Source organism: Jatropha curcas, chromosome 8, assembly GCF_041381405.1.
Source record: "Jatropha curcas cultivar XTBG-Jc1 chromosome 8, XTBG_Jcur_1.0, whole genome shotgun sequence".
Classification (NCBI taxonomy): domain Eukaryota; kingdom Viridiplantae; phylum Streptophyta; class Magnoliopsida; order Malpighiales; family Euphorbiaceae; genus Jatropha; species Jatropha curcas.
Window position 1 is genome coordinate 7,672,464 of NC_143158.1, and position 27,932 is coordinate 7,700,395.

The 27,932-nt window shown below is 31.7% G+C and overlaps 4 protein-coding genes and 1 non-coding gene across 7 annotated transcripts; 1 reads left to right on the forward strand and 4 right to left on the reverse strand.

Annotated features, from left to right (window-relative positions):
* Positions 1–315: 315 nt before the first annotated feature.
* LOC105643972 (plant/protein) lies at positions 316–3,877 on the reverse strand. The gene is made up of 4 exons (XM_012229214.4): positions 3,579–3,877; positions 3,307–3,433; positions 1,498–1,669; positions 316–965 (listed from the first exon to the last, which is right to left on the reverse strand). Exons 1-4 carry the CDS (start codon positions 3,795–3,797, stop codon positions 746–748), a joined length of 738 nt encoding a protein of 245 aa, XP_012084604.1. The 5' UTR covers positions 3,798–3,877; the 3' UTR covers positions 316–745.
* A 4,143-nt stretch (positions 3,878–8,020) lies between these two features.
* LOC105643985 (Tetratricopeptide repeat (TPR)-like superfamily protein) lies at positions 8,021–12,380 on the reverse strand. Of its 3 annotated transcripts, none has more exons than XM_020683189.3 (5): positions 9,544–12,380; positions 9,195–9,223; positions 9,014–9,089; positions 8,825–8,922; positions 8,021–8,558 (listed from the first exon to the last, which is right to left on the reverse strand). In XM_020683189.3, the coding sequence occupies exon 1, from the start codon at positions 12,287–12,289 to the stop codon at positions 10,145–10,147; it is 2,145 nt and encodes a 714-aa protein (XP_020538848.1). In that variant the 5' UTR covers positions 12,290–12,380; the 3' UTR covers positions 8,021–8,558; positions 8,825–8,922; positions 9,014–9,089; positions 9,195–9,223; positions 9,544–10,144. The 3 variants fall into 3 exon arrangements, with proteins under 3 accessions (XP_020538848.1, XP_020538849.1, XP_012084621.1); XM_020683190.3 differs by having other exon boundaries at positions 8,021–8,922; positions 9,544–12,128; positions 12,241–12,368; XM_012229231.4 differs by having other exon boundaries at positions 8,021–8,922.
* A 3,163-nt stretch (positions 12,381–15,543) lies between these two features.
* On the forward strand, positions 15,544–15,615 carry TRNAW-CCA (transfer RNA tryptophan (anticodon CCA)). The gene has a single exon. It is a non-coding gene; the product is annotated as a tRNA-Trp (tRNA).
* Positions 15,616–15,775: 160 nt separating this feature from the next.
* On the reverse strand, positions 15,776–17,037 carry LOC105643973 (non-specific lipid-transfer protein 1). The gene is made up of 2 exons (XM_012229215.4): positions 16,599–17,037; positions 15,776–16,027 (listed from the first exon to the last, which is right to left on the reverse strand). The coding sequence occupies exons 1-2, from the start codon at positions 16,946–16,948 to the stop codon at positions 16,018–16,020; spliced, it is 360 nt and encodes a 119-aa protein (XP_012084605.1). The 5' UTR covers positions 16,949–17,037; the 3' UTR covers positions 15,776–16,017.
* Positions 17,038–20,836: 3,799 nt separating this feature from the next.
* LOC105643974 (uncharacterized) lies at positions 20,837–26,418 on the reverse strand. The gene is made up of 2 exons (XM_089725094.1): positions 25,392–26,418; positions 20,837–21,194 (listed from the first exon to the last, which is right to left on the reverse strand). Exons 1-2 carry the CDS (start codon positions 26,289–26,291, stop codon positions 21,063–21,065), a joined length of 1,032 nt encoding a protein of 343 aa, XP_089581220.1. The 5' UTR covers positions 26,292–26,418; the 3' UTR covers positions 20,837–21,062.
* Positions 26,419–27,932: the final 1,514 nt, after the last annotated feature.

Sequence of the window (27,932 nt, forward strand, 5' to 3'; positions counted from 1 at the left end):
GATGTGATTTGAATCTATGAATGCTGAATTATTATTTGGCCTTAAGTTTGAGAATTATTAATTAAAATTTTTGTATTTATATATATTATTTATTATATATGATGAATGTTTCATGAGACTGATATATTATATATGTCAATTGATGTGAATAAATTTTGCACTTTATATATCTATTTATATACACTAAACATTAAAAAAAAAATAGAAACCCGGTCGATCAGACTTTGACCCAGTCATGGCTTCGGTTTGGTTACTGGCCCGGTTCTGATACATTGACAGTAACTGGAAGGAAAAAGAAAAAGGAACACAAAAAAATTAACAAACTTTGAAAGTGCCTCGTACTATTTTAACAATTTCCCATGTATGTTTAAATAAAATCCTAAATGTAAAGGTTGCCTAAGTAGAAGTTAGCAACCAGAGCGACACCTGGATGGATGTCGAAGAGACGTCAGCCACCCTGAACCAGCGCATCAAGGCAATTTTGATGCTCAGTTAGGCTTCGGCAGGCATAAAAAAGAAAGTAAACCAATGTTAGCTTAGCCAACCTTAAGACAATTTTGAGAACACAACACGGAGGAAATAAGCTACAGCACAAAAATTGTTGGACATATCACACAAATGCACATTTCCTGATGTACTTGGCTCTACTTGATAATGTGGTCACTACGTTTAATTTCACTTGATGCGATTCTAAACATAACACAACAGTATCCCCGGCGAGGGGGAAGGAGAGCACTTAGTCCTACTAATCGAACTGCTGTCTGAGTTGCATCTCAGTTTCACTTTTCCAAGTAGCATGAGATGACTGGCCTTTCATCCTCTTGCTCTTTTCCTTGTCTTTGACGGTAGACCCCTTCTTCTTCTGCTCTTTGCTTGTATCACTGGGTGGCCGATCACCACAAACTGGACAGACCATTCCACGTGCACTGGAGTAGGTCTTAGGTATTCCACATTGCAGGCACATCCTAACAATAAACAAAGACCAACAAGAATTAAGGGGTGAAGGCTTTTTGGATTTGTACCTTTCTTCAACAACCATTCCCTGCTAAAGAATGACCAATATTGCTAGTTGTATGGGCTAAAACAACCAGAATCCTGAACCACCTCCACCTTGAAAAGGACGATAACAATGTGCAGTCTGCACATTCAAGGTTTTGTTGAATCATGAACAGTAAAAGATATTGCGGGAAAAAGTTGGGAAACCGGTTCAGGTACATCTTTCAAGTTTTAGCAAATAAATCCCAATAAAAATAACAGAAGCTTGAAAGATTTAGCAAATAAATCCCCATAAAAAATAATAGAAGCTAAAACTTTTGCCATTCGCAAGACTGTTAATTAAGACCTAGCAAAAATTGCAGTTTACCGGACAATTCTAAATCATCAGCCTTAATACTTGATATTGGTAATAGTAGGCATAGCAAATGAGACAAATCAATAACCGGTATTTATCACTTCTAACCATGTTGGAAAGAAAAGAAAAACGGAAAAGTGTAGTACCTCAGAAGTTCTGCAGCATCTTCTGCATTGGGATTAGTCGCAGTTGGCGCACGCTTTGCTCCTTCTTGTGTTGTGCTTGGAACTGATGATGTTGGAGGTTGGTTAGCCTCCATGTCACTTCTTACCCGTTCATGGATCCCAACTAGTTGAGCTTTGGCCTCCACTACAACCCCTATGAATAATAGGCACATATAGAATACATATATTATCCAATAGAATAATATTACTAACAGATAAATATATGGTTGAATTATTTGAAAATATAAGGAAAACAAAATATGATAAAAGTGAGAAAATAATCGATATGCTACTACTTTTATTTATTGCCTCTTTTGTATCACCTAACACAGGTTACACAGCTATTCTAATCCAAACTGGGCCTATGTACTTTTTGTGCATAACATGCATGTAAAACAACTATTTTTTATGACAAAAAAAGGATACTAGAACACAACATGAAGTGTCCTCCAAGCCTAACACGTGGATAAAAACAGTAAAGATATTAAACATGCAGCGAGACCAATCACGTTAAATAGCAGTGAAATAGAGCACACAAGTGCATTATAAAACCTTATTTTAAAAAATGTCAGCATTCTTATCCATCCAAGTGCACAGTAACACCTTTTGGAAAAGCAAATATTCTGAAGAATTTTTTTTTTTATCCTTTCCGCTACTAGAATCTCTCCATTTTGAATCAACAAATGTCTATTCAAGATACGTCAAATTTTCAAATAAACAAAAAGGTCATACCAAATGGCCTATACCAATTAACAATATAAAGAATAAAAACAAGTGGGAATGAAACCCATTATGCTGGCAAGATACCAAACAAAAGCTCCTAACTTGAGTGACAACCTGAATTTATTTCCATTTTATTAACTAAGAGAAAAGAGTCCAAATATCAAATCCTTTTATTCAGCCTAGCTAACAAGCGAAAAAATAACAAAGAGTGCTTAAAATTACAGCTTGTTGTCCACTTTATAATGCTATATTAGCTGGGAAGGAGGAGGGAAGGAAGATCATTTACGGATAGGTATACAGAGTAATATTTGAGAATGTTGTCATTAAAAAAAATATGCTCAATAGTCCTTAAATTACTATCAGGGAAAAAGTTAAGAATATGAGAAACCAAAATTTTTTCTCATATTGAAAATCACTAACTAAAGTGTAATCAGTTTCTACAACAAGGGGCTGAAATCTAATCCAATCAAAATAGAAGATATAAATTTAGTAAGAATTCTATGTTATTGCAACTCAAGAAATAAATTAGTTTGCCATTACCCAACCGCAAAAACTAAAGTGCTTAGCTTTGAAAAAGATACTCAAATGTTTTCATCCAAATCCTCACAAGGAGTTTCAGAAACTATACTGAGAGACATCCAGTAAGTGCGCTGAGACACAAAAGTATAAGAATGGAAGTTCTTGAATACCAATAAACCAGACTTGCATGGATCCCAACACGAGAAACATAAATGGGAAATGGCTAGAAGATACAACACATCCAACAATACAAATATTAATTCTTCAGTTTTTGAATTGTAGAGAAAAATGAGAATAAAAAATTAGTAGTTATGACATTCAATCGCAAAATTCAACTGAACTAAGCTTGAACCTCACATTTTGGGGGGTCAATTTTGGGACTTTGGAGCTTGGTTTGGGCTATTAAAGAATTTAACTAAAATCGAATTTCAATTCTTATTCATACAATAAACAGGAAAATCCAACCATACCCATGTAAAAGCTGGACAATTTTCCTATCATTTTTTCCTTTTTCCATGCACAGAAGTAAAATAACATATCAGAAATTACCAGTAGGTAAGTCTTTCTTCTCCTTTCGATTCCTCCGTCGACCATGCCTCCCCAGCTGTTGCTCAACGTCTCTTACACTAGCCTGCTCTTCCACGCAATTATTAAGAAACTGCGGTGGTCCTGAAATCTCCAAAAACCATAACAGCCCAAACCAAAAGTTAGATGCCAATCTTCATCTAATACCCAAATTAAACAAAAGTTGAATCAAATTTTAAAACTAATTTTGAATTGGTTTAACCAATTAACAGAAACAGAAAATTAAGAATGATTACTTCGGAGAACGCGTCGAGTGCTGAGGGAAGGCCAGATGATCCATTGGACGGTGCGGATTGGTCGAAGACTGGTTTGTAGGAAAACGAACGGCGACCACCGTTGGCGGAGGAATTATCGTATCCGTCACCGTCCTCATCGTCAGAGGAGAACTGGTAACCCTCAGCTGGTGGTTCTTCTTCTTCAGCGGACGAGTAACCTTGGATTAGTGCCAAACTCATCTTTTCTGCGTCTAAGATTGGTTCAGTTCAAAACCAAAAGTCGATAGGATATTTTTATCGATTTGGTCTTGTGGAAGAGTCATGCTCGAACCGGTTTGATTAATAAATATGAAAAAGTTCAATGTTATTATCACGGATACGCAAAGTTCGATGCACTCAAATAAATAATTGGTTTTCTTAAAAAATAAATAAATAAATAAATTATTAGTTCGATGTCAGCTCTTAATAGAAATAACTAAAATATTTTTTAGATCGGTCCGGTTTTTATTAAATTTAAAAAATAAGTTAAACGGCTCAATTTCACCCTTAGGCCCTCAATTATAGCCCTGGGATGTCTAAAATTCAATTTATTATGAAAAATATAAAAATTTATTGTTTTTTTTAAACCAAGTTAATTAATAATATAAAAAATTACAAATACTTACATAGACCAGATATAGAGTTTCACTATTAATAACTAATAGAGTTATGATTTTTTAACAAACAAAAAAAGTCATATTCTTTTAAATAATAAAACTAAAAATAAAAAAATATAATATTAAATCTTTTCGTTTGTAGTTGATCTTGACAAAAAATATAAATCTTTATAGCAGCAATTAACCCCTTAAGTGATTTAAACAACAAAATAATAACTCTTCTTGATTTTTTATACCTAGATTGTTTTTTTTTTTTAAGAATTTGCAATATATGACAAACACTTATAAGTTCTTTGCTACTATGCGTCAATAACATCAATGGAGGAATCTGTCGCACTATTAGGCTCTATAAATTGAAGATTCACATATACAAATAGGGTTATAAATAAGTCAAGCTGAGCTATATTGAGCTCGAGCTTGGCTCAATAAGGATATACTTGTGCTCAAACTCAGCTTGAACTTGTTTCTTGAAAATCTAAGCTCGAGCTTGGCTCGTTTAAAAATTTCCAAGCTCGAGCTCGAAATTTACTAAACCAAAACAACGTCATTTTAGTGTAGGTTTAATTGGTATTGGCTTAGTGAGTTATATCGTGAGTTTGACTTGGCTCAATAAAGCTAGCTCGCGAAAGCTCGGCTTAGTAAAGCTGGCTTGTGAAGTAATGACCTGAGTTCAAGCTCGGCTTGTCTATTAAATGGGCTCAATAGCTTGACTCGATAAGCTTATTGAACGAGCTCGAGCGAGCTTTTGTCCACCAAGTCTCGAGTAGCCACAAATGACTTGTTTCATTTGCAATCCTACTTGCAAATCAAAGACCTAATGTCTCCAACCAAATAAAGTCATATATCATCTTTTATTAGTAATAAACTCTTACAAAAGAAGTGAAAAAAAACTTCAACAATGGAGATAAACCAATAATAACAAAAAAAAAAAAAAAAAAAAAGACAAATCTATTATAGGAAAAATAGGTATGAGTTTATTAAAGTGAGTAAAGAATTAAAAGTAAAAAAAGATGAAGCGAAAGAAAGAATAGAAGGTAGGAGTTACCGCTAGCGGCAATCCTAAACTAAAACTATAGAGTTAAGAAGACTAGAGAAAACATAGAGAAAGGAGAAGGACTGGATGATTATGTAATATAGTAAATTTAGTTTAATGTTATAATTAGCGGTGTGCATGGGTCGGGTTGGGATAAGAATTTACATAATTTTCAGTCTCATCCTAAAATATCGAACATAAAAAATGGAATGTCAATTCCGTCCCAATAGGTATGTAGTCTCGTCCTATTTTATCTCAAAATTTGAGACTGAATATGACATGACATAAATTCGGATCTATGGAACAAGACGGGATAGATCGTGTTGGGAATCAATAAAGATTTTTTCCGTAGTTTTACTAAATTATTTTTCATCAAAAGAAGATAAAATTACTATATTCATTAATTACAAGCAAACAAAATTCTTTTATATAAGTGTGAGTTAAAAAAAAAAGAATAAATCAAATAATTAATTTTCGCCATTGATAATTTACTACTAAAGTTATGATATAAGATTTTTAAGCAGTTACTTTAGACTTTAGTTAATGAGAGCATCAGATATAATAATACAAAATAATACAAAACTATATACAAATTAATTTTACATATATTTTATGAGTTTTAACTCATCATTATTTTTGTTACTGTTGTCTTTAAGCTGATTTAAATCTGATACTTGTTTAATTTAATTAGGAATATCATCTGAAAACTAAATCATGATAGCATTAAGAATAACCAATAATTCAGCAATCAGACTAATTAAAATTAATATTTTCTCTTGTATTAGTTAGTCTTTTCATTTTTTCTTTAATAGAAAAATTTTATTCAAAAGATTTACTAACGCATACTGTAAAATAACAGAGGAAAACTTACGTTGAAAAATATGTTTAATTAATTGATTCATTTTATATTTAGAAAATGCATATTATTATTATTTTTTATTATTATTACCTTAAAAATTAATTGGTATCATAAAAAACTAAAAACAAAAAAGATGAAATGATTTCATGGATATAATTTAAAATTTATAAAAAAACTAGAATTTTAAAGAAAAATAGAACGGACGTACACAAATTTTGGGATGAGATGGAAATGAAACTTCGATTGATACAAATCGATTTTAAATAAATAATCTCGCCTTATAATTACTTTCGGGATGAGATTCAGGAAGACACTATTAAATTAATATCGAATTTTTCTTGAGATGGAAGTTTTCGAAAATGAATAGGAAATCCTGCAGTCCTTGCAGACTCTTAGTTATAATAATAGATTTGCATGACATACGATTGACAAACTTGAATAAATTTACTTTTTCTCCTTTATTCCAACCAATTCCAGATTAAAAACTGCGTCCCATGAATAGGAGAGAGAAGAATACCTTATGAATTTGCCATTTTAAAGCTAAGAGAGAAAAACAAGATAAAAGATGGAGAGAATGTATTTATATGGAGATTCAAGAGAAAGGCGAACTGGATTGTCGAGATGGTAGCTAATTTTTTAATTTCGCGGTTGACAATCGAAGCAACTGGATACATCACATATTAAAAACTCGATTAGGCTACCAATAAAAAAGCGCAACGCAAATCTTCTCTTCCACGGCTGAAGAATTCGACCACTACTCAATCAAAGAAAAAAAAAGATTAAGGTCTGGATTTATCATTCAATAAAACAAAAAGATTAAACAAGGAAGAGGAAGGAAAATCGCAGAAAGATACGATATGTACAGGGACAAAGTTAGGATTTGTAAAAGAGGGGCAAACTACTATAAAAATTTATTAAGAGAATATTATGAAAAATAGGAGGGGTAAAATGGTTAAATATGTCTTAAAAATTTCTCGATTTTTATTCACCATATTGTTAATGAATTTTTTTTTTTTTTTTTTTTAAAAAAAAAGGAGGGGCGCAATCGTCACTCTCCTCCACAAGGTAGCTTGGTTTTGCATTTTTAATGGTTTACTAATGTCCATGTCAGATTTTCAGTTCAGTTTCACCCGTTGTTCCTCAAGTATAACATCTATTTCATCCCTCTTATTTGGAGAAATACGGACAATATTTCTACTTTACTTCAGTCCTTCTGTAAAAAAGTAAATTTTTTTTACCATTAATTGAAAATAAAAATAACTTAGTTCACCAAAATACATCAGAGTATCTAAGTTACATTCTAATTAAAATTTTATATCTCAATTGAGGGTAATAAACTCACTTTTGAATGAAAGAATCCAATAACGAGACAGGAACAAAAATTAAAGACAGTGTAATTACTTTTTGACAACAAAAAGGAAAAAGTGCTAATTATAAGATAATTTTAGATATCTAAATGTATTTTACACTTATAAAAAAAATAAAATAAAATTGAATCATGTCCAATCCATTCAATTCCATATACTATTCAATTAGGTTTGCAAGTCACTCCTAAGTAAAATATCAATCAGTAAAGCCATGGATTTTTTTTTTTTTTTTTTTTTTTAAAAAAAAAGGTATATATGAATCACTTATTGTATTTCTAAGGATAGTAATTGAATTGGGCATGACTTACAGGAAACCAATACCATAAAGTCAAAACTAATGGAAAAATACATTACTCAGTAATTATTAATAGAAAAAATACATTACTTTTGGGACAAAAATTTTGGGCATTATGTATTTTTAGTGCAAGTTTCATGAGTAAATTGTAGATAGTTAATTTTTGAGCAAATTGTATGTTATGAATAAGTTAGGGGCAAATTGAACCTTATTCCTTATTAATATATAATATTCTTGGTCTAAAGTACAATAATTTTAACAGACAACTATAAGAAAGAATTTTTTAAAAAAAAAGCACTTTTATATCACCAAATTTGGTGATATACAACCAGCCCAAGCATCTCTTAAATCCTCTCATTACATATGCTGTAAAAGTCATATATAAATAACCTACGAGTTGTGGCTCAATTGACAATGCAGGCCGTACATGTGAGAAAAGGTTTCGGGTTTGATCATCACTAAATGCGCATTTAGAGAGGGGCGAAGAGTCTTCACTGTGACTAAAACCAAGCTTGATTAGACAGTCCCTAGCAATAGGGTTCGAATACCAATAGTTTACACAAAAAAAAAAAAAAAAAAAAAAAGTCATATATAGATATGCAGTAGCAGCTCAACAACAAGCTCTTAAAAAATTATATTTACACATTATGGAGTATAAAAACATAACCTCATATACATTATGAGATAAGAGTTCTTGAAGTTTTATCAGTGTTTCAATCATCTGAAATTAACAGTTCACCAAAAGCTCTTCCTCCATCATTGCATGATTGATGAATTATCTATCAGCAGATCTGTAACCATAAGAAGCCACATTAGAATTCCAGAGGGAACTGAACAATTAAATTTCATGTGCTCCGCGTTTAAAGAACATGTCACCGGAAAGAAAACAGATCTTGTGCCGCATGCAAATTTTCTGATAATTGCCAAGTTCAAATTCATAATATGGATCATGAACCAGTTGCTTAATTCCTCAGAGTCCTCACATGGTTCTGAGTTTGCCATTTTCACCAATCCTTCCATGGAACATTAACAAATAAATAAGATTGCTAAAACAAACCTCTCATTGAGAGTTAGAGAATTGAAAGCATAGCCAGAAATCTTGTTGGATTCTCTATGCCTTGATGGTAAGGGTAAAGAATCTCTCCCGCGCTCCATCTAATAATAATAAAAAAAAGTGTAAAAGGGAAATAAAGAGATTGAAAGTAGCAAAAAATAAAAGCGGCTAAGGAAGTAAACAAACTCAAACCTGAGGAAGGATTGATCAAGTTGTTAGATCATAATTGCAACTGACGATCTCAGGGAGAGACAGAAACAGAGACAATCTGAAGACAAATAACCCAAACGACATAAAGGTACGTATATCAATAAGGAGGAGATAAAAAATCAAAGAGTATCGCAAAGATAAAACCCCAAAGATTTATACATACTCTTCGTCTGATGCAGCTTCCAAGAATTCCTTCAATTGTCCATGTGCCAAAAAGAGAAACATGATACATGTCATTTTGGTTTTAATAACTTTTACAAACCAGTTTTTTTATTATATACTGATAAGAGATAGAGACCCTTGATTCATTAGTTTTTAAGAAATGAAGATCTATAAACATTTAAATAGAAATATAGAGAACAAACAACGGGAGAAAGGAGGAAAAATAAACTCAACCCAACTTACTGTATTCAAGGGTAATTAAATTCTAAGAAATTCACATTGCCAGCAATATGTCATATTGCTTAATCAGAAAAATGAATACAGATAAAACATGAGGCAGGTAACTTTACCTCAACCTTTATAAATGAACAGCACAACTGCAGTGTTGGTTAGGTGGTAGGAACAACAAATTATCTTCAAGGCTCTCATGGTCTCATCAACAGCCAAAAAAGCAAGAATGGTAACTGATATGTACAGGACAATCTCAGGGTATTGTATGCTATTGGGGGGATTGACAGGTGAACGAGTTGAAATTCTACAAGAGGATGAACTTGCCCTCTTGGGAGACAACTGTCCTTGATGGGTTAGGCATCTTGAGGACAGTTAATGCCAAGAGTAACTGAGCATCCTTGAACCTGAGTGTGAAATGTCACCACAAAGTATCACAAGCCACTGCAAAGGCTGAGTTAAAATTAGCAATAAAATTTACCACAACCATGTTTTATGGGAAAAATCAACAAGATTATAGTCTCCCCTGAAACATGAACCATCTTTCAGCTTCACCACAAAATAACCTATCCTGCTGATACAAAGAACACAGAACTGCTCTGATATGGCTTTTTCTCCTCATTATTCATCATACTTCTTGACACTGCTGCTTAAATACCAGGAATGGTTAAACATTAGGCATCCTTACTGTCAGCATGATAAAAACTAGAGTCGATTTTAATGTCATTTTACATGGCAATCCAAGTCGCTCATTTCCCTTGTAATTGTACAAAGTGTAAGTTTAATCTCTTCCCAATCCATGTGAGATGTATCCCCAGCAAGAAATAAATGAACGTTGTCCTTCATTATAATCCAGCTGCAACCTGGACTCTTCTTTATTCTTTTGGATTTTTTCATCATTCTTACACGGTATCCATCCTTTTTTTCTCCAACAGTATTATACAAATCAGACAGGACTATATAAGAGGTTGCGCTATCAGGCACCATTTTGATAAGGTGTTGAGCTGCAAGCTTTGCTAGGTCAAGACGTAAGTGAATCCTGCTAGCACCTAGAAGAGCTCCCCAAACCCCATCATGAGGCTCGAAAGGCATTGAGTGGATTAAATCCATTGCTTCATCTAGAAATCCAGCTCGGCCAAGGAGATCAACCATGCATGCATAGTGATCCACCCCTGGTTCAATATTGTAGATAGATTTCATCAAACTAAAATATTCCCGTCCCTCTTCTACTAATCCCGCATGAGTGCAGCCTGATAGAATACCAAGAAAAGTGATTTCATTAGGCTGCAAACTTGTTTTCTGCATTTTGCTGAATAAGTTAAGAGCTTCTTCTCCATGCCCATTTTGGCTAAACCCAGTAATCATTGAGTTGAATGAAATAATATTGGGTGCATTAATACTTTCAAACATCCGGCAGGCTTCAGCAACATTTCCACATTTTGAGTACATTGAGACTAGTGAATTCTGGATAGATAAATCACACTGCAAGTCCATTTTCACTACATGTGCATGGATTTGCAAGCCTTGGTTTAGTGTTGCTAAACCAGCTGAAGCACTAAGCATACTACTCAAAGTTGGTGAGTTTGGCTTGACTGCTTTCTTCAGCATCTCAGTAAACCAACGAAAAGCCTCCTCATACTCTCCATTACTCACAAAACCTGAAATCATAGCAGTCCAAGCTACATCATCTTTCTCAGGCATCATTTTGAACAATTGGATGGCTTTCTGAATCTTCCCTTTGGCAGAAAATCCTGCAACCATAGTTGTCCATGAAATCACATCTTTTTCAGGCATCTTCTCGAAAAGTTTATAAGCTTCCTCCATTTCATCATGTTGAGTATAACCAGCAATAAGTGAATTCCAACAAACCACATTTCTTTTGCTCATCATCTGAAATATTTGATTTGCTTCATCCATACAGCCAAACCTACAATACATTGTGATGATAGAGTTACCCAAAAAGATGTCAAATTCAAATCCCATGTGTAAAAGCAGACCATGCACCTGAATTCCCTCTGAGTATCTTCCGAAATGACCACAGGCCTCAAACATTATAGTTAAGGCTGTAGGATTAACTTCAACAGCTCCTTCTCTTCTCATATTAGAAAACAAACTAAACCCATCATCAAAACACCCTGCATTCATATAACCATCAATCATAGCTGTCCAAGTAATGACATTTCTCACCTGCATTCTATCGAACAACCCTTTAGCCTCAACAATCCTTCCCTTCTTGCAATAACCATCAATCATAGAGCTCCAAGAAACAACATCTCTCTCCTCCATAAATTCAAAAACCTGAATTGCCTCTTCCAGTCTCCCGGCTTTCAACAATCCACTGATCATTGCATTGGAACACACCGGATCCCGCCACTTAACCGGCATTTCACCATACAATGCCTGCGCCCTATCAAACATCCCTGCCATGAGAAAACCAGTAATCATGGCCCCATAAGACACCGCGTTCTTCTTCTCCATTTGAGAAAACAACTTAAATGCCTCATCTACCATACAATTATTATCCCTTATATAAGCTGTGATCATAGCATTATACGAAGCAGTACTTCGTTCAGGCATTTCACCAAACAGTTTCTGTGCTTTTGCAATTTGGTCATTTTTAGCATACGCAGTAAGCATGGCAGTGTATGATATGATGTTCTTGTGCGGCATGCGACTGAATATCGACTCAGATTCTTTGATATCGCCACTGTTTCCATGTTTTGTAATCAGGGAATTGCAGTAAACAATAAGTTTGCTAAAATTCTTATCTTTTTTAACAAATTTTGAGAGGGATGTAAACAAGACAAAGGAACACTTACAGTGAGAGAGGGATTGGAAGTAAAGAGGGTTTATTCTTTTTGCTAGCATTGCTAACAATAGACTAAACCGAACACTTCAAAATTCGGCTACATAGGTGAATAAGGAGGAGGGAAAATATGGAGAAGCGAGAGTTTATTAACTTTTTATTTTATGACAAGTATTTATATATTAGATATAATTAGGATAATTACCATTAATATTAGTAATTGAATTATTATAATTTAATTAGCATATTTTTAAACAAAAATAAGCATTTGTATTAAACTCATCGTTTTGAATTGTAAAATAAATTTTTTTTTCAAAAATAATTAATGCAAGTTTTATGATGTATGAAGAATATGTATATCAGTGTAAAGAATCACACCTCAAATAAATAGATTAAAACTAAAATAAAAAATAGAATTTAAGGATTGTTATATTTCATATCAATTAAATTATGTAATCAGCATGTCTCAATAAATAAATTTACCCCTGCACTTTTCATAAAAAAATATTGCGGCACCTTTAATTTTTATTTTGACTTATTAAACACTTCAACTTATAAAATTGTACCTGTTAAATAATTTATCGACCGATTGAATAACTTAATTTATAAAATCAAATTGGTTGAACATTTATTGGAAAATTAAAAAATGTAAAAGTATTGTTCCAAAAATTGTATTAACTACATGTTAAATCAATATTTTGTATATAAAAGTAAAAAAATCTTAAAATTTACTATTTTTAGGTTAAGGAGGTAAAATTGTTACAATAAATAAAATTTAAGGTGCTATAAGGTCGATTTTATTGTTCAAGGCGCCATAAGGTTTTTGGGTCAAAGTTTAGAGGTTAATGATGTATTTCGCCAATCAGCATGGTCCAAATATAAACATAATTTCTGTTAATTTTTTATTTATTAAGTGACTTAATTGACTGAAAAAATACTATGGACTATATAAAATGGGTAGCCTTCCCTTTTCCTTTACTCATTAAATTAAAACTTCTCACTCTCCACATAAGTGAAAAGCCTAATCAAACCACTCCTGATTGATATTTCTTTTAATTTTTACCTGATAATATTAATATTTAGTAATGAAAAATATTTTGGTAAAAATTGTGATGTTAATTTTAAGTAATTATATATATTTTTTAATTTTATGTTTATGATTTATTATAAATAATTTTTTTATTTGAATTGTTGATAAATTATATTTATTTAGTGTAACGTGCGCTAAACATGTCGATATCTTACTTTTTTAAACATTATCGTATCATATGTCAATGTCGTGTCTTTATCTATCTATGCAACCTAGGGTAAAATTAAAGTCTATACACAAATTTCTAATTTTCTATCTAAGGGTTGGCATTGAATCAGTTTGATTAATTGAACTGAAACATCTCAAATTGATCTCAAATTGATTTCATACCGGAATTTTTAGATGCAATAAATTGAATTGGTTTAATTTAAGTATGTTCGGTTGGTTTAGATCCCATCTCCTTTGGTTTTTTCACGTTTTTTAAACCAAATTGAACCGACAATTTTATTGCTCATTTTTGCATTAACCAAAAATAAATGGGTTAGAAAAATATGAAATTAATTTGAACCAAAACGATTCAGTTCAGTTCGATTAAATCATTTATCCAACTCTAAATGGTTAAGTGGATGTTCTGGAACCGAAATCGGATCTCTCCCACGCCAATCAAAAATTTTCAATTTCTACCCAATTTTGGAATGACCTTGAATTTGTAAGTCTACTTTAATTATAGTGTTGTATTAATACTTTTGTGCCATAATATTTCTGGCAAAAAAAATTTCTAATTTTCTATTCATTAATTTATTAATAAATATTTTGCATTCCCTACGTAATAAGTAATAACTACTCCTTCTATCCCAAAATATAAGTCGTTTAAGGTTTTTACACAAAGATTAAGGAAGCAATTAATTCTCTTAGATTATAACAAACTTAAGGGTAATTTGATCAAATTATCTTTTATCTCAAAATCAATAATTGCTTGTGAAATATTTATTATATTTAGTGTAAATAAGGGCAACATTGAGAAAACATCATTTATTATTTATTAAAATACATAAAACGACTTATATTTTGAGACAAAATAAAATAAATCAAAGACGAGTTATATTTTGAGACAGATGGAGTATTCATTAAGCATTGAAAATTTGATAAAATACTATTAACGTTTAGAAAAAAAAAAAAAAAAGATCAACAAATTCTGCAAAATGAATGAATGAATAAATAAATAAAGACTTTTTTTTGTTACCTGTACTCATTTGGGTATGACACTATTTTATTTAGAAATTTGTATTTGCTCCTTATCATAAGTATTTCCTTTTTTTTTTTTTTTTTGAATTGAACCCCTTGCCATTGTAGAGATCGTTTGCTGAAACATGCAACATGATAAAAATGAACACAAGACACAAATAGGGTAAAAACGAATACAATCCATTTAAACTATATACGTGTCATCTATTTATGACATGAGTTTATTTAAACTCAACTTTAACACATTTAATTTTTATAGTAGACGAATTGTGTTCCGGTATTATAAACCGGTTTGACATTCTTATTAGTTGGCAATTACTTTATGGTCGGCCATTTATGAAAAATTCCTTAATAACATTGGAAAATGTAGACATCAATTAGTTGCATTAGAGTGCCAATTGTGTGTGGGACATATGCATAGTCTACTCTGCAGGTTGGTTCAAAATTGAGCAATTAAGGGTGGATCTAAAATTTAGGTTGGATCTAAAATCAATTGGGATGGTAGGGTGAGCATGTGACATCTTAGCTAAATCCCATATTGGCTAACATAAGGTGAAAGTGATGTATATAAAAATGAACAAGTCTTAGACTAGCAAGATGACTTTTGAATTATGAGATTGTTCTAGTTCAAGAATAAATTCGTACGAACTTAAATGAGTAGAGCGAATAATATCTTACTAGCGGCCAAAGATTTGAGTATTAGATTGCTAATTAAAAGTAATAAATAAGCTAGAGTTGTTAATAACTTCATTAAAGATTTAGGTACAAAATAGAAAGTCAGTGTTTTTTATTGATAGAGAAGCAAACTTCAATTTAACTCCTTAGTGAATTATTCTATATCTAATTTGGTGGATGTAGTTATATGCAAGATGAATCTAGTAAAATTTATGGTATCTTTAGTTATATTTATAACTATGAATGTTTTTAGCCGCATAAATGAAACCATTAAAATTATTATACTAATTGTTAATGTTAATTCATAATTTAGTAATATTCACAGAGATTTTTAAGGTATTAGTGCCAAAACACAAAACATTAAATGGATCCGTGGCGCAATGGTAGCGCGTCTGACTCCAGATCAGAAGGTTGCGTGTTCGATTCACGTCGATTTCAATTTTCTTTTTTTTTTTTTTTTAAATTTTTTAACCGTATTTCATTCTGGTTTTTTTTTTTTTTTTCAGATATTACCCTTCCATTTTATTCATTTAACCTTATTTTGCTTCTTCGATATTTATTTTTCAAATAAATCCCTACAGATTTTATATCTTATACATTATAGAAAAGAAAAACATGAACTGCATATTTATTTCAAATAGAAAAGGCACATATTATCATATATAGATAAAAAGATCACATACATAGATGATCTATTTGTAATAAGGTAACAAGTCCCATGAGGGGAACCCAAATGAGCTCTCTAAAACTCATTTTTTCTTTTTCTTTTTTTTTTTTATTTTTTTTATTTTATCGGTACTCATTTATTCTAACTCATCAGGGGATCTTTTTCTCCGCTTCTTACTGTACCCTGCAAAACTCAAAACCAAAACAAAAATCAAACACCTTCTAAATTATTATCAAACACAAATTATCTCATCATCTATTATTGGGTGTCATTCAGCAAAAGAAAATAACAAAAAAGAAAAGAAAAAGTCCTCAAGGAGAGGATGGGATCTAGGGGGAAAAAAAAAAAAAAAGGATTCTTGAATTCAAAATCGACTGAATCAAAATCGAAACCGAAATCTTAAAAGTCGATTTAATACTAATTTAAAACCTTAAAAATCTTAAATTGTCCTATTTTTTTTTTTATAACCGGAATGTTTATAATTCTAAAACCAGTAAAGTGTATTTCCTGAAATCGAATTTATGTTCTCAATCTACAGGGATTGAGGTCACCATTCAACTAAATCAACATGCTGTTGGTGTTTTTTTTTTTTTTTTTCCTTTAATGTAATAGAACTCAAAATTTTCTCTCTCTTTTCGTACGTCATATAACTTTAATTTTCTTATATATATAGTCTGAAAGCAAACCGTCCCATCTCAATATTACAGAACCTTTAAAATGAGAAAAGCAAATGTTAGATCATTCATGAACTTACTTGGAGCAATCAACGCTAGGGCTAATTTTGTAGGGAATGCTAACACCACATTTGCCAGGAAGACCAGCTGCAAGATTTAAGTCAATACCAGGAATGGAGTTTGAAGCACTTTTCAAACATTTGCAAGCCTGTTGGCGGTCAGCAGTGGTCTTAGCCGCCGCATTAAGGCTCCTAACGCCGCTGCAGCAGGCTGGAGGAGGCGCAGCTACGCCTTTCCTCAGATAGGGAATACATGCTGATACTGAACTTGCCACCTGCCCACATGTAATTGCAGCTTCGGCCAGAGGTGCACCCACCACCATGCACATCACCAACACACAAGCTAACTTAGTAGCCATTGAGCAAGCCATTATATATAAATTATGGCAAGTATTAAAGAAGGAAGAGAGTTTATGTATAAAGATACTTAGAATAGGAAGTTGGGTGAGTTGTGATGCTCTTAGGGATGGTGTTTATATAGGGCAAGGAAGTCCATGGAGATTTTTCTTTTTCTTTTCTTTTTTTTTTTTTAAGAATAATGTAGATGGCAATTTCACACGTCACTTTCCTATATTTAATTCATTATATCCTTAATTAGTTGGGAAATTTATGTACATCATGCTAAAAATAGCGAGAATTAAGAGTATATATATATATTTTTAAAAAAAGGAACAACTGAGTGTGTTAGTTACTTACCCGACTTCCGCTCGGGCCACCAGTCACGTGACTTCTAGACATCATGTATAACGGAATGTTATCGTAGAGGATCGAATCTGGATTAAGCAGGCAAATATCTTTATCACCTCGGATGGTAAGAGTTTATTGTTTCACTTTAGAACGTGTTTGGACGAGATGAGAAAAAATTTATTGAAGGTAAAGTAATATAAGGTATGGTAAAGTAAAATAATATATATATATATATATATATATATATATATATATATATATATATATGAAGGTATGATACATAAGTTTAGGAATATTATATTATTTGATTTGAATATGAAAAAAAAAAAAAACCCTTCTTGTGAAAATTGTTATTTGGTCAGAAGTATTTTTTTTCAAACTTTTTTTTCAAACAATCTTAACTATTTAATTTTATCTTATGTTATTCTCAAACCTTCAAAAAAAGAAGCAACAATTTTCATACCCAAAACTTTTAGTTAAAGTAGAAAGAATCATGACCGCTCCATCTCAATCAACCAACATCGGTAGATAATCTCTAATTTGTTTTTTTTTTTTTTTATTATTATTAACAATTATTTTTATGATTTTTTTAAAAAGGGAATTCATTTATTTGATTGTAGTTAGAGTAATTCTTGAAGTATATTAGAAAAATATTAACTCAAATTTATTGCTTTTATTATCTTAATAGCCATATGCTTTGGATCCATGTAAAAATAAAAATAAATTTATTAATTGTAAAATACAGACTAGATATTATTCAAAATTATTAAAAAATTATTTCTAATGTGTGGTTGTGCACATGCGATTTATTCCAATCAACCAAAAGATCTACACGTGGCATTCAACAATAATTAACCTATAAAAAGGATGTGACGTTCAAAAAATAAAAACAACAAGGCCTTAATTTGTTCATTCACTTTCTTTTGTGGTGAACTGGCTAGTACTTAACCCCTTTATTTTACAAAAATTTTAATTTTAATTTTTTTTAGAAATATAATAAAAATAAAAAATTTTGATTCAATTAATTAAATTGTAACTTAATTATCAATTCGGTTGGATCTCCCCTATGATTCCAAAACATTTAAATAAGAAGATAGAAACAGAAATCTAATTTCATTCCCATTCTTGAATAAGAAATTGATCTTCCACCCCTTAATTATTTGTCTTTTTTTTTATATCACATATGTCCTTAACAATGAAAAGCTACCTTAAAGAGAGGGCAGGCAGGTCGGCAATTGTCTCCCTTCTCTTTAAAAAAGAAATCAAGAATAGCTCACTTCGGCTTTCGGCTACCATTGTTCCATAAAATATAACATACTTTCATTACTTTGTCCCTTCTAATTAATATATTCAAGTATTTTTCCTTTTTGATTTTAATCCTTAGCTTCATTATCTGGTCTTTAGTCTATTGAATTAGGTCTAATTCTATTGGTACTATAACAAAAAAGCATTTTTAGAGAAAATTTTCTTCATTTATAAAGACGAAAAACTCAAATTTTTATTTAAAAGATCTAGAATATCATTTCAATTGAGATGATCGCAGGTATTGATTTTTAATTAGTCGGTTTTAATAAATGATGGGTGCTTTCATATTTAGAAGACAGTTAGGGACCTTGAAATTAAATACTACAAGTGTAAATGACAAACCAATAAAAAGGTAGATTGATAAGCACCTCTCAATGGAGACAGTTGTACAATTGTACTGCCAAAAATTCAATGTTAGTAATGAGATAAAAACGATGGATAACCACCAAAATGTTTGGATTCTATATTTTCTTTACGAGTGTCGGACTGTCCTTTTTTTTATATAAAAAAAATTGGAATATTAGGATTTATTATTAAAAAATCGATAAAACTAGTATGTGAATCAAATCACACTTTAAGCTGTTTTTATTAACAAATCAGCAACTAAATAAGAAGAGTCTATTCGGTAAAATTAATTATTTTGACGGTGGTTATCTATAACTACATAAGAAGAGTATTATTTGATAAAATTAGTTGTTTTGATAGTTGTTGTCTATATCAATCTATCTGTTTAAAAATAATATTTTATTTATTAAATTGGATACGATTTAAAATTAAGGTGCTATTATAATCAAAATTAAAATTCAAGATACTAGAAGAGGAAAATTAGATTTATAAATACAGTTAAAACTACTCGCTAAGTTTAGAATTTAATAATAATTTAGCCAGTTATAAAAAGGTAAAAATAAAGAAAAACTAATTTTATAGATGCACAATTATCTAATTGAAAAAATAGATCAATAATAGCACAAAATTTTATACATCATATGATATATATTTTGAATTAACATTAAAAAATAATAGTAATTTTTTTTTTTTTGGTATATCTAATGACTTTTTTGAATTAAAATTAGAGTTAATGATTAATTATATATATTAATAGGGTGAAAAGTTCAACTTTAAAGTTTGAAGCGGTCTCGGTGGAGGAGATTGAATCAAATAATTGTATCCTTTTGTTCTTTACGGGGAAATTAATTGTTAACTGTTTTAATTGCATTTAACGGTTAGTTGTTTGAGTAAATTTTTATAAAATATTACTAAAGTTAATTTTTATAAAAAAAATGTCGTATTAATCTCGAAAAATTAATTCAAATATTATATTATCAAATACTATAAAAAATAATATTTAATAAATTGACTAATTAAAATATCAAAATCTATTTAAAAAGTCTCACTGAATACATCACAAGCTGGATAAATCTGAGTAGTACAGGGAAGAGTAGCTTTTATTTCCTTGAAGTAGTACAGGGAATAGAAGAAGAAAAAGTCAATTTGATGATCTTTTCCTTGAATTATGGTGATATTTGGTTGATAGTGAGTAGCACAGGGAAGTGTAGCTTCTGGAAAGTGCAAAATGGTTGTATTTGATTTATATTATCAATTCTAGAAAGTAGATCCTTCAATTTTTCTTCTACAAAAAAAGTAGTGTTCTCAGGACGTTGTACTTCCTTAGTTAAATATAATGAATTTACTAATTTATCATTCTATCTAAACACGCTTAAAATTATGTTATGAACATTATTATCTTTTATAATTTCAGAGCAATTTACTTCCCAACAGTGACAGCTTGGATCTTTTCATAGGAGCCAAAATATATTTATCGTTTCATACAACGAACAACAAATGTATATTTTAGCATTTTTCATTAATAAACAATTTTTTGTATGGAATAATTCCAATTTTTGAGAGTTTTATATTTTTGTTTAGCAACCTTACTATTTCTACATTGCACTTACTGTAACATATGAATTTTACATGATAAGTCTCCTTTATGAGTTTAGTAGAGGATTAATAACTAAATTGTTATAGGTTTAATTCTCTCTCTCTCTCTCTCTCTCTCTCTCTCTCTTTTATATTTTTTTTCTTTTACTCAAGTTTTTATTGATGAATTTTGTCTGATAGTAACTAATCAAAATTTATCTTATTTTTTTTTTTTAAAAAATAATAATTTAATAAAAATATATGAAATTCCCCATATTCCCACCAAATATGGCAAGGACATGTTGAATGATCTAAAGCTGGATAATAACTCAGAAGAGGAGAAGATCTTTTGACCTTATATGATCTCTTTGATGACAAGACCTTCAAAATAAGTTGGTCTGAAATGTATATACATATTTGAATAAGTTCCATACATAAAAGTAAACGAAAATAGAAAGCACTCAGGATTTACTTACAGAGGAAAAACAATACAATACAAACATTAAAACTTGCGAACGTCCGGATACTGCTTCAACACTTCCCTCATTATATCTATTGCACAACAGTGCTTTTTCATCTCAAAGTCATCACGGGCCATGAATTGACCCCAGATGCTGGCAACAAAGGCCGTGCTACGGGGACCCATCTCGCTGCTGAAAATGCTTCATTAAGACGTGCAGCGCGACTCATGAACTGGGAAACCTTCTGCAGATGGAGATTAGAAATAGAACTCAACATTTATATAGAAATCAGAAATCAAAATCAAACCAAAGCTCGACAATCATGTCCTCTTTCAACTTTTGTAAAACAGTTTCTGAATTCCCATAAAGTAAGGTAATTTGCAATAGAGAGAAAATGTTGTTGCATTAAGTTTGAAGAGAACAGACCATGTCTGCTCAGATTATAACTTGGGAACAAACAGAACCGAAAAAATCCTTACTGCCTGCGAAACCTATATACAAGTCTCAAAACTATTTTAATTAAGAGCATAATTGACAAAGAATGTGATTGCAAAACCAGAAATAATCTTTCAAACAGAAGTTTGTGATGTGCAGGCGCATAAAGACAGCAAATATATACAGGATATGGGAATTCACACTTGTTTCTCTTCTAAAGGCTAATAATGGAAAGAAAAATCTTGAAATAACAGCTTGAGAGGATTCAACTAACATCCCTTGTGTTCTATGAGGACAACCTAATCTCCATCAGTTGCAAGTGCAAATACAAAATGACGAAATAGGTTAAAAACAAACATTTTGATGACCAGAATATATACAAAGAAAGAAAGACAGAGAACCTAGTATAGAATGTACATAATGCTCAAGATAAGTTTTAATAAGATTGAAAGTGAAGCAACCAAGTAGAGCAAAAACAATTACACAGCTGAGAAAGATATTCAAGTCCCCAACAAAGTATTACTTGATTGTTCTGCATGTTTATAATTCACAAGCAGCAGACAAGGGATTAAAAATATTCTGTCAAATAGATATCAGTAAGTTACGCTGCCCTTGCAGACTCGACTTCCTAAAAACAAAAACAAGCCAAGCTCCAGAACATTTAAAGGCAACTGCTAATAATTTTCAGAACCAAAATATTGAACTTCATCTCACGTGTCATCTTAAATAACCCAGAAACATCCCCCTGGGTGGCATAGAAATGCAGGACAGTGTTAGGCTTATTCATAAAGCATAATGGCGAGCCTTTCTCAAGGCTTGTAAATCGCATCTATATATCTCCTATTCCCTATTCGTAAAGTAATGAAGAGTATGGCACACCCTATTTGATTGTTTCATGTAAAGTAATGTTATGAACCAACCTAACTCGAGTGGTTGGAAAAAGAGAAAGGGAAGGAAAATACTGATTAGGACTTGGTTTATAAGAAAACAACTAAAGTGACTAATTAGACTAAGTAAATGACATCATCAATACAAAATGACCTCCTACTCACTAAATATATGCTTGTGTCCTAAATCTTAGCTAACCATCATGAGCCTCTCCTGGTGACATCACCTTAGAGTCCCTGAGCGCCTGCATAGTGCATACCAAGCAGACTACTTTAGATAACATCCTTATTGCTTATGAGTGCTTCTATTATACAAGGGTAAAAAAGAGGGGAAGAAGGAGGTTTCCAGCATATAAACTAAACATGTCTAAGGCTTCTAACAGGGAAGAATAGGCATTCTTGGTCAAAGGTAGATTGTGCATTCTGAGGCTTAGTTTGCTTCCAGATTGGGCTCGGCTGAGAAATGGATTTACCTTAGGTATGAAGTGTGTGTCTGCTGTGAATTATTCTATTTTTATTAATGCCTCCCCAGTTGCTAATATCAATCCAACAAGAAGACATTCCATTGAAGATTGTTATTTATGTTCATATGCCAGCTAAGAAACTTTGCTGTGAACTCAGTTAGAATAGTTAGCTTGTAACACAAGTCTGTTAACTTGTTAGAAGTAAGTTTGGTTATCTGTTAGTAGCTGAGTTTGTTAGACTTTTAGTTAGATGTAAAAAAAGTCAACAGAAACGGTTATCATTTGGCAACATTTTTTAAAAAATAACTTTGCATCTCATATTTAAGAGTAATGCAATATACAACCATCTTCTTCAATATTCTTCTTCTCTTGTTACTGTACATCTAAATCTCAGATTCTCTGAGTTTCTCTTCATCTATGTATGTATTTTGGTGCAGAGGGTTTGTCAGATCTCAGCCAAAGGGCCAAAGCCAAAAACAAAGGTAGTCTCAGTAGGGTGAAAGTTTGAAGGATAGCACCAATCATATTACTTACTATTCATTGATGATAGTATCCTTTTCTCAAAAGCATTCCGCAAAGATCCTTAATCATTAAGGAGGTTCTCAAAAAAATGAGCTAGTAGGGGTGAACAAAGGTCAGTTCGGTGCAACCAAGGAGGAAAAAAACAAAATTTTAGAATGTCAAACAGAACCGAAATTGATGTCACCGGACCAGCTCAGTATTTTGATCATTGTTGCCATTTGGTTCGGTTTTAAGCCTAACCGATTAATTTTTACAAACCCGAGCCGAACCAATAGAAATTTTCGGTCTAAACCATTTAAACCAACAAATGAACTTCCTTGTGAGCAGCCTGACTGAACCGAATCGGGTCGGTTTGGCTTTCAGTCAGTAGTTTTGCATGCCCCTAAAAGCAAGCATCTAGTCAAAAGATGAAGTAGGATAAAAATCAAGGATTACTGGTTGCTTGCTGTAGCAATGCATCCAGATATGCAAGGAGTCATCGAATTAGCATCCTGAATGTGAGGTAGATTGATGAATATGAAAATACTTGGGTTTACCTACTGCTATCAGGAGGAGATCAATAAAGGTTGGTTCAGTTCAGTTAAGGAACTCATGTAGAAGAAAACTCTGACACTGGACAGGAAAGTCGTTGTAGAGGGCAAAGTTGTTCTGAGGGGCCTAAGAAGAAGGTTCTTATCAAATATATAATATAGCCCAAGCAATAACTATGTTTACAATGTCCTTTTCCACTGCCTTAGAGACTTTTTGATATAATAAATTTGTGATATTGAAGTTGTGATGGGGCCACAAATAGAATAAACAGAAAATTCATTAATTAAGCTGGACCAAGTGTGTGCATCCAAAGCAGATGGAGGACTAGATTTTAGTGTTATCCATTCCTTTAGTTATCAGTTCAAATGTAATTCCTTTATTTTAGCTTTCCTTGTAAAATAAGCTTTGCAAGTACTAAAAGAATCCAGTGTCTTTGATTCTTTCTGCTAATGTTGGATTCTCTCCAATCTACATGTTGTGCAATATATGTTTAGCAAGGAATTTATTGACACAAGGCAAGAGGCAGGTTATGGAGGACAAGGAATATTAATATATGTAATAACTAATGGTAAAAAGAAATAGATTTCATTCCTTTCACATGTTTAAACTAAATAACCCCCATGTGAAATGCTACAGACAATTAATACTGAGCTGCTGAATGAATGGCTGATTGAAGTCTTTTCTACAAGTAGATGTTGAGAGAATCTCGGAGATTCCTCTTCACTTCCAAGCACCAGGTGATAGTAAAGGCTATATTGGGTGGGCCATTGTCAATTTCAACGCAAGAAAGTAATATCCTTTATTTTTTCCCGTCCTATTAGCGTATGAATCAAATAAAAAACATTCCCTTTGAGCATCATTTAGCCATCAAAAACTAAAATGCTTTTTGAGCATTACTTGGTCAACAATCTTGATTATTCTCCCATATTCCTAACTTTTCTGCAATTATAATCCATATAGTTTTACAGATTCCCTCTTCCAATATCTCATACTTCTAAGTAACTTCAGAAACTCCTAACTTGAGCCATCTCATAACAGATCCACTCATTTAATTCCATATTTGGCCAATCATGACCAGCTAGACACCAAGAACTTATATTGGATAACTCATCTACTGGTGGTGGCGATGCCATATTCCACCCTTATTTCATCAAGCAAAGGCTACTTTAAGAAGAGGAGGAAAGACAGAAGAAAAGGGAGCAGGGTGTGTTCCAACCACTATCTTAACCCAAGTTCCTAGATTGAAAGGCGGCCAGGAATATATGCAGAGGAAATGCAGCTCCCAAGCACTCTGCGCAGTTGCACTCAAAAGGAATAATAATCTATTTCATAAAGATATGTTAACTTTGAAAATCTAAAAGAAAAAAATGTTAGGACTTGTCATAACAAGAAATGGCAAGTCAAAAAATTAGTCCAGCCAAGAACATAGACAGCTAAAAAGAAGCTGTCTGAATCTCGATGAGAAATCTAGATTAGAGTTAGAACACTCTACAGATGCAACTAACGAAAAATTCAGAGCGATAACTCATAATTAGCACTTGACAAATTTAACCATATCATCACCACCTGAAATGCACAAATTAAATAAAAATAACGACTGACCTTGTCATCCACAGTGACCTTAAGCGGCAAGCCACTTGTCTTGCGCTTCATCTTGTACAATCTCTGTCCCAAGATAAAAAATCCCATAACAGCTGCAGCCATAGAGAAAGTCCAAACAGGACTGATCCTGAAAACGCAATATCTCAACAACTCAAAAGGAACCTTCCACCATACTACCTTCCTGTTCTCCTCATCACCTACTGGCTTCCTTTCACCGACTGCAACAATGCTCGTATTTTCCTCTTTTGAGGCATTTCCAATGTTGGATTCACCCAAAATCTCAGAACCCTTTGTCACTCTCTCAACATCACCAAAAACCAGACTATCACCACCTGAATTAGACCAGAACTTGCTAAAATCCTTATCCTTACTATGGTTTTCTCCAAATTCTTCAAAACCAGCCTGGTTTTTCACATTCGCATCAAAGCCGACTTCATTTTTACCCTCCAAACCACTAAAATTACTCTCAGTAGACTCAAATTTCCCTTCTTTACCTTCAATTTCTCCAGGTCCTTCAAAAACAACTTCAGTTTTCACATTTTCCACAAAACCCAATTCACTTTTCATATCAAAATCAGTAAATTTACGCTCACCAGAGCGATTACTACCGGAATCAGACCAAAATTCACCAGAATTCCTCCTCTGATATCGAGTTTCCGGCCCAGGATCAATCCAACTAGGATTATCAGACTCAATAAAACCCTGGTCACTAGCATCGACAGCAGTTTTAGGATATCTCTTAGCATTTTCAAGAGTGAAGTAATCTAACCTGAGAACACCTTCAGATTCAGCCTCAATTTCTTCAATATTCCTCGAGTTATTCACCGAGTTAACCCCATCTGTATCCGAGTTGACAAGGAGCTCCCAGTCTTGAAACTCAGCTGAAGCAGCTCCGTCCATGATCCTTAAATGGGAGAATCAAAACAGAGACCCAAAACGAAAGAAAAGAGAAAAATTTAACTAAAAATTAATAGTATCATAGAGGAAAGATAGGCTTACAGGAAAATGTTAGTTTTAATAGGTGATCCTCGCACACAGTTAGTTGGTCTTCCCACTGAATCTTCTTCCACTTTCTTTTTCCAAATTTATTATTATTGAAAAAAATAAAAACTTTCAAAATACATTTAATATATTTTATCATTAAAATTCAAGATATGATTGACATATTTACATTAAAATCAATATTGATTAATATTTTAATTGAATATTTCAATATTAAGAAATTTAATTTATTTCAATATTAATTAAAAATTAGTGCACATTATAAAAAAAAAAAAAAAAAAAAAAAGAGAGAGAAAGAAATAGAACATTGCATTAAAAGAAAAAAAAAAGGTAATCACCACAATGTTTTGAAATAAAATTTTTGTCGGACGAGTTTCCATGAATGAATGAATATTAAGGAAAGAAAAAGAAACTCTTTCAAAAAAAAAAAAAAAAAAGGAAAGAAAAAGAAAATTAACCAATCAATCAACAACTCTATTACCCTCTTAATTGACAATTTTTGAAAAAAAAAAGAATTATTTAATTTTTTTTCAATCATAAAAATATTTTACAAAATTATTTTGATCAGAGCAATATCCGATCTTAAATATTTATTATATTTATATTCCAAAATATTTATTATATTTGTAGTTTCTTTTCGTAATTTCAAAAATAATAATTTTTTTTTATATTTTATCCTTTTTATATGACCAACAATTATTATTTTAATCACTCAAAAAATTAATATTTAAATATATTCAATTAAAGATAATATAGATAATTTATTCAATAATTTATTATAATTTAAATAAATTTAATAATTTTCTAAGAGACGTAAAATTTTGAAAATGCAAGTGTTTCCAAGCCAATGGAATTGCAACATGTAATGGGAAGTAGCGTGATGATGTGCAGTGAATTTATTCCTTTATTGAGGGCAAGGGAAGAGAAAGAGACGCATCCTTTTCAGGGCAGAGGGAAAATATAGAGGAGAAGATGACAAGTTGGGTTGGATAAAGAGAGGCATTTTTATTAGGTGTGCCTCTTGAGGAGACTAATTAATGAAATTTTCTAATCACATGTGCATTTCCAAGTTGAAATCCTTGCTTCTTCTTCACCACTTTAAGGTTAATAGACAAAGAATCGTTGAAATTATACTAATTATTATCTCTGTTATATAATATTTATCAAATTTAAAATTTCACGTTCCTTAAAAAAATTATTAAATTTGTCTAAATTATAATAAATTATTGAATAAATTGACTATATTACTTTTAATTTAATACTAATTCTCTAAAAAAACTATTAAATTGAAGTAATAATTATTGGTCACGTACAAAAGGTAAACATGGAAAAAAAAATTATTACTCCTTGAAACTATAAATGTGACAAGTATTTTAGAACAAACTATTTTCTTAAATATAATAAGCATTATGGAAGGGAGGTAATAAATGTTATGTTAAGCTTTAAAATTAGGTAACATGACAAAGTTAATGATCATTATAACAGTCGAGACCAAATACATTATTTAACTCTTAAATTTCAACAAAATGTTGCACCTTG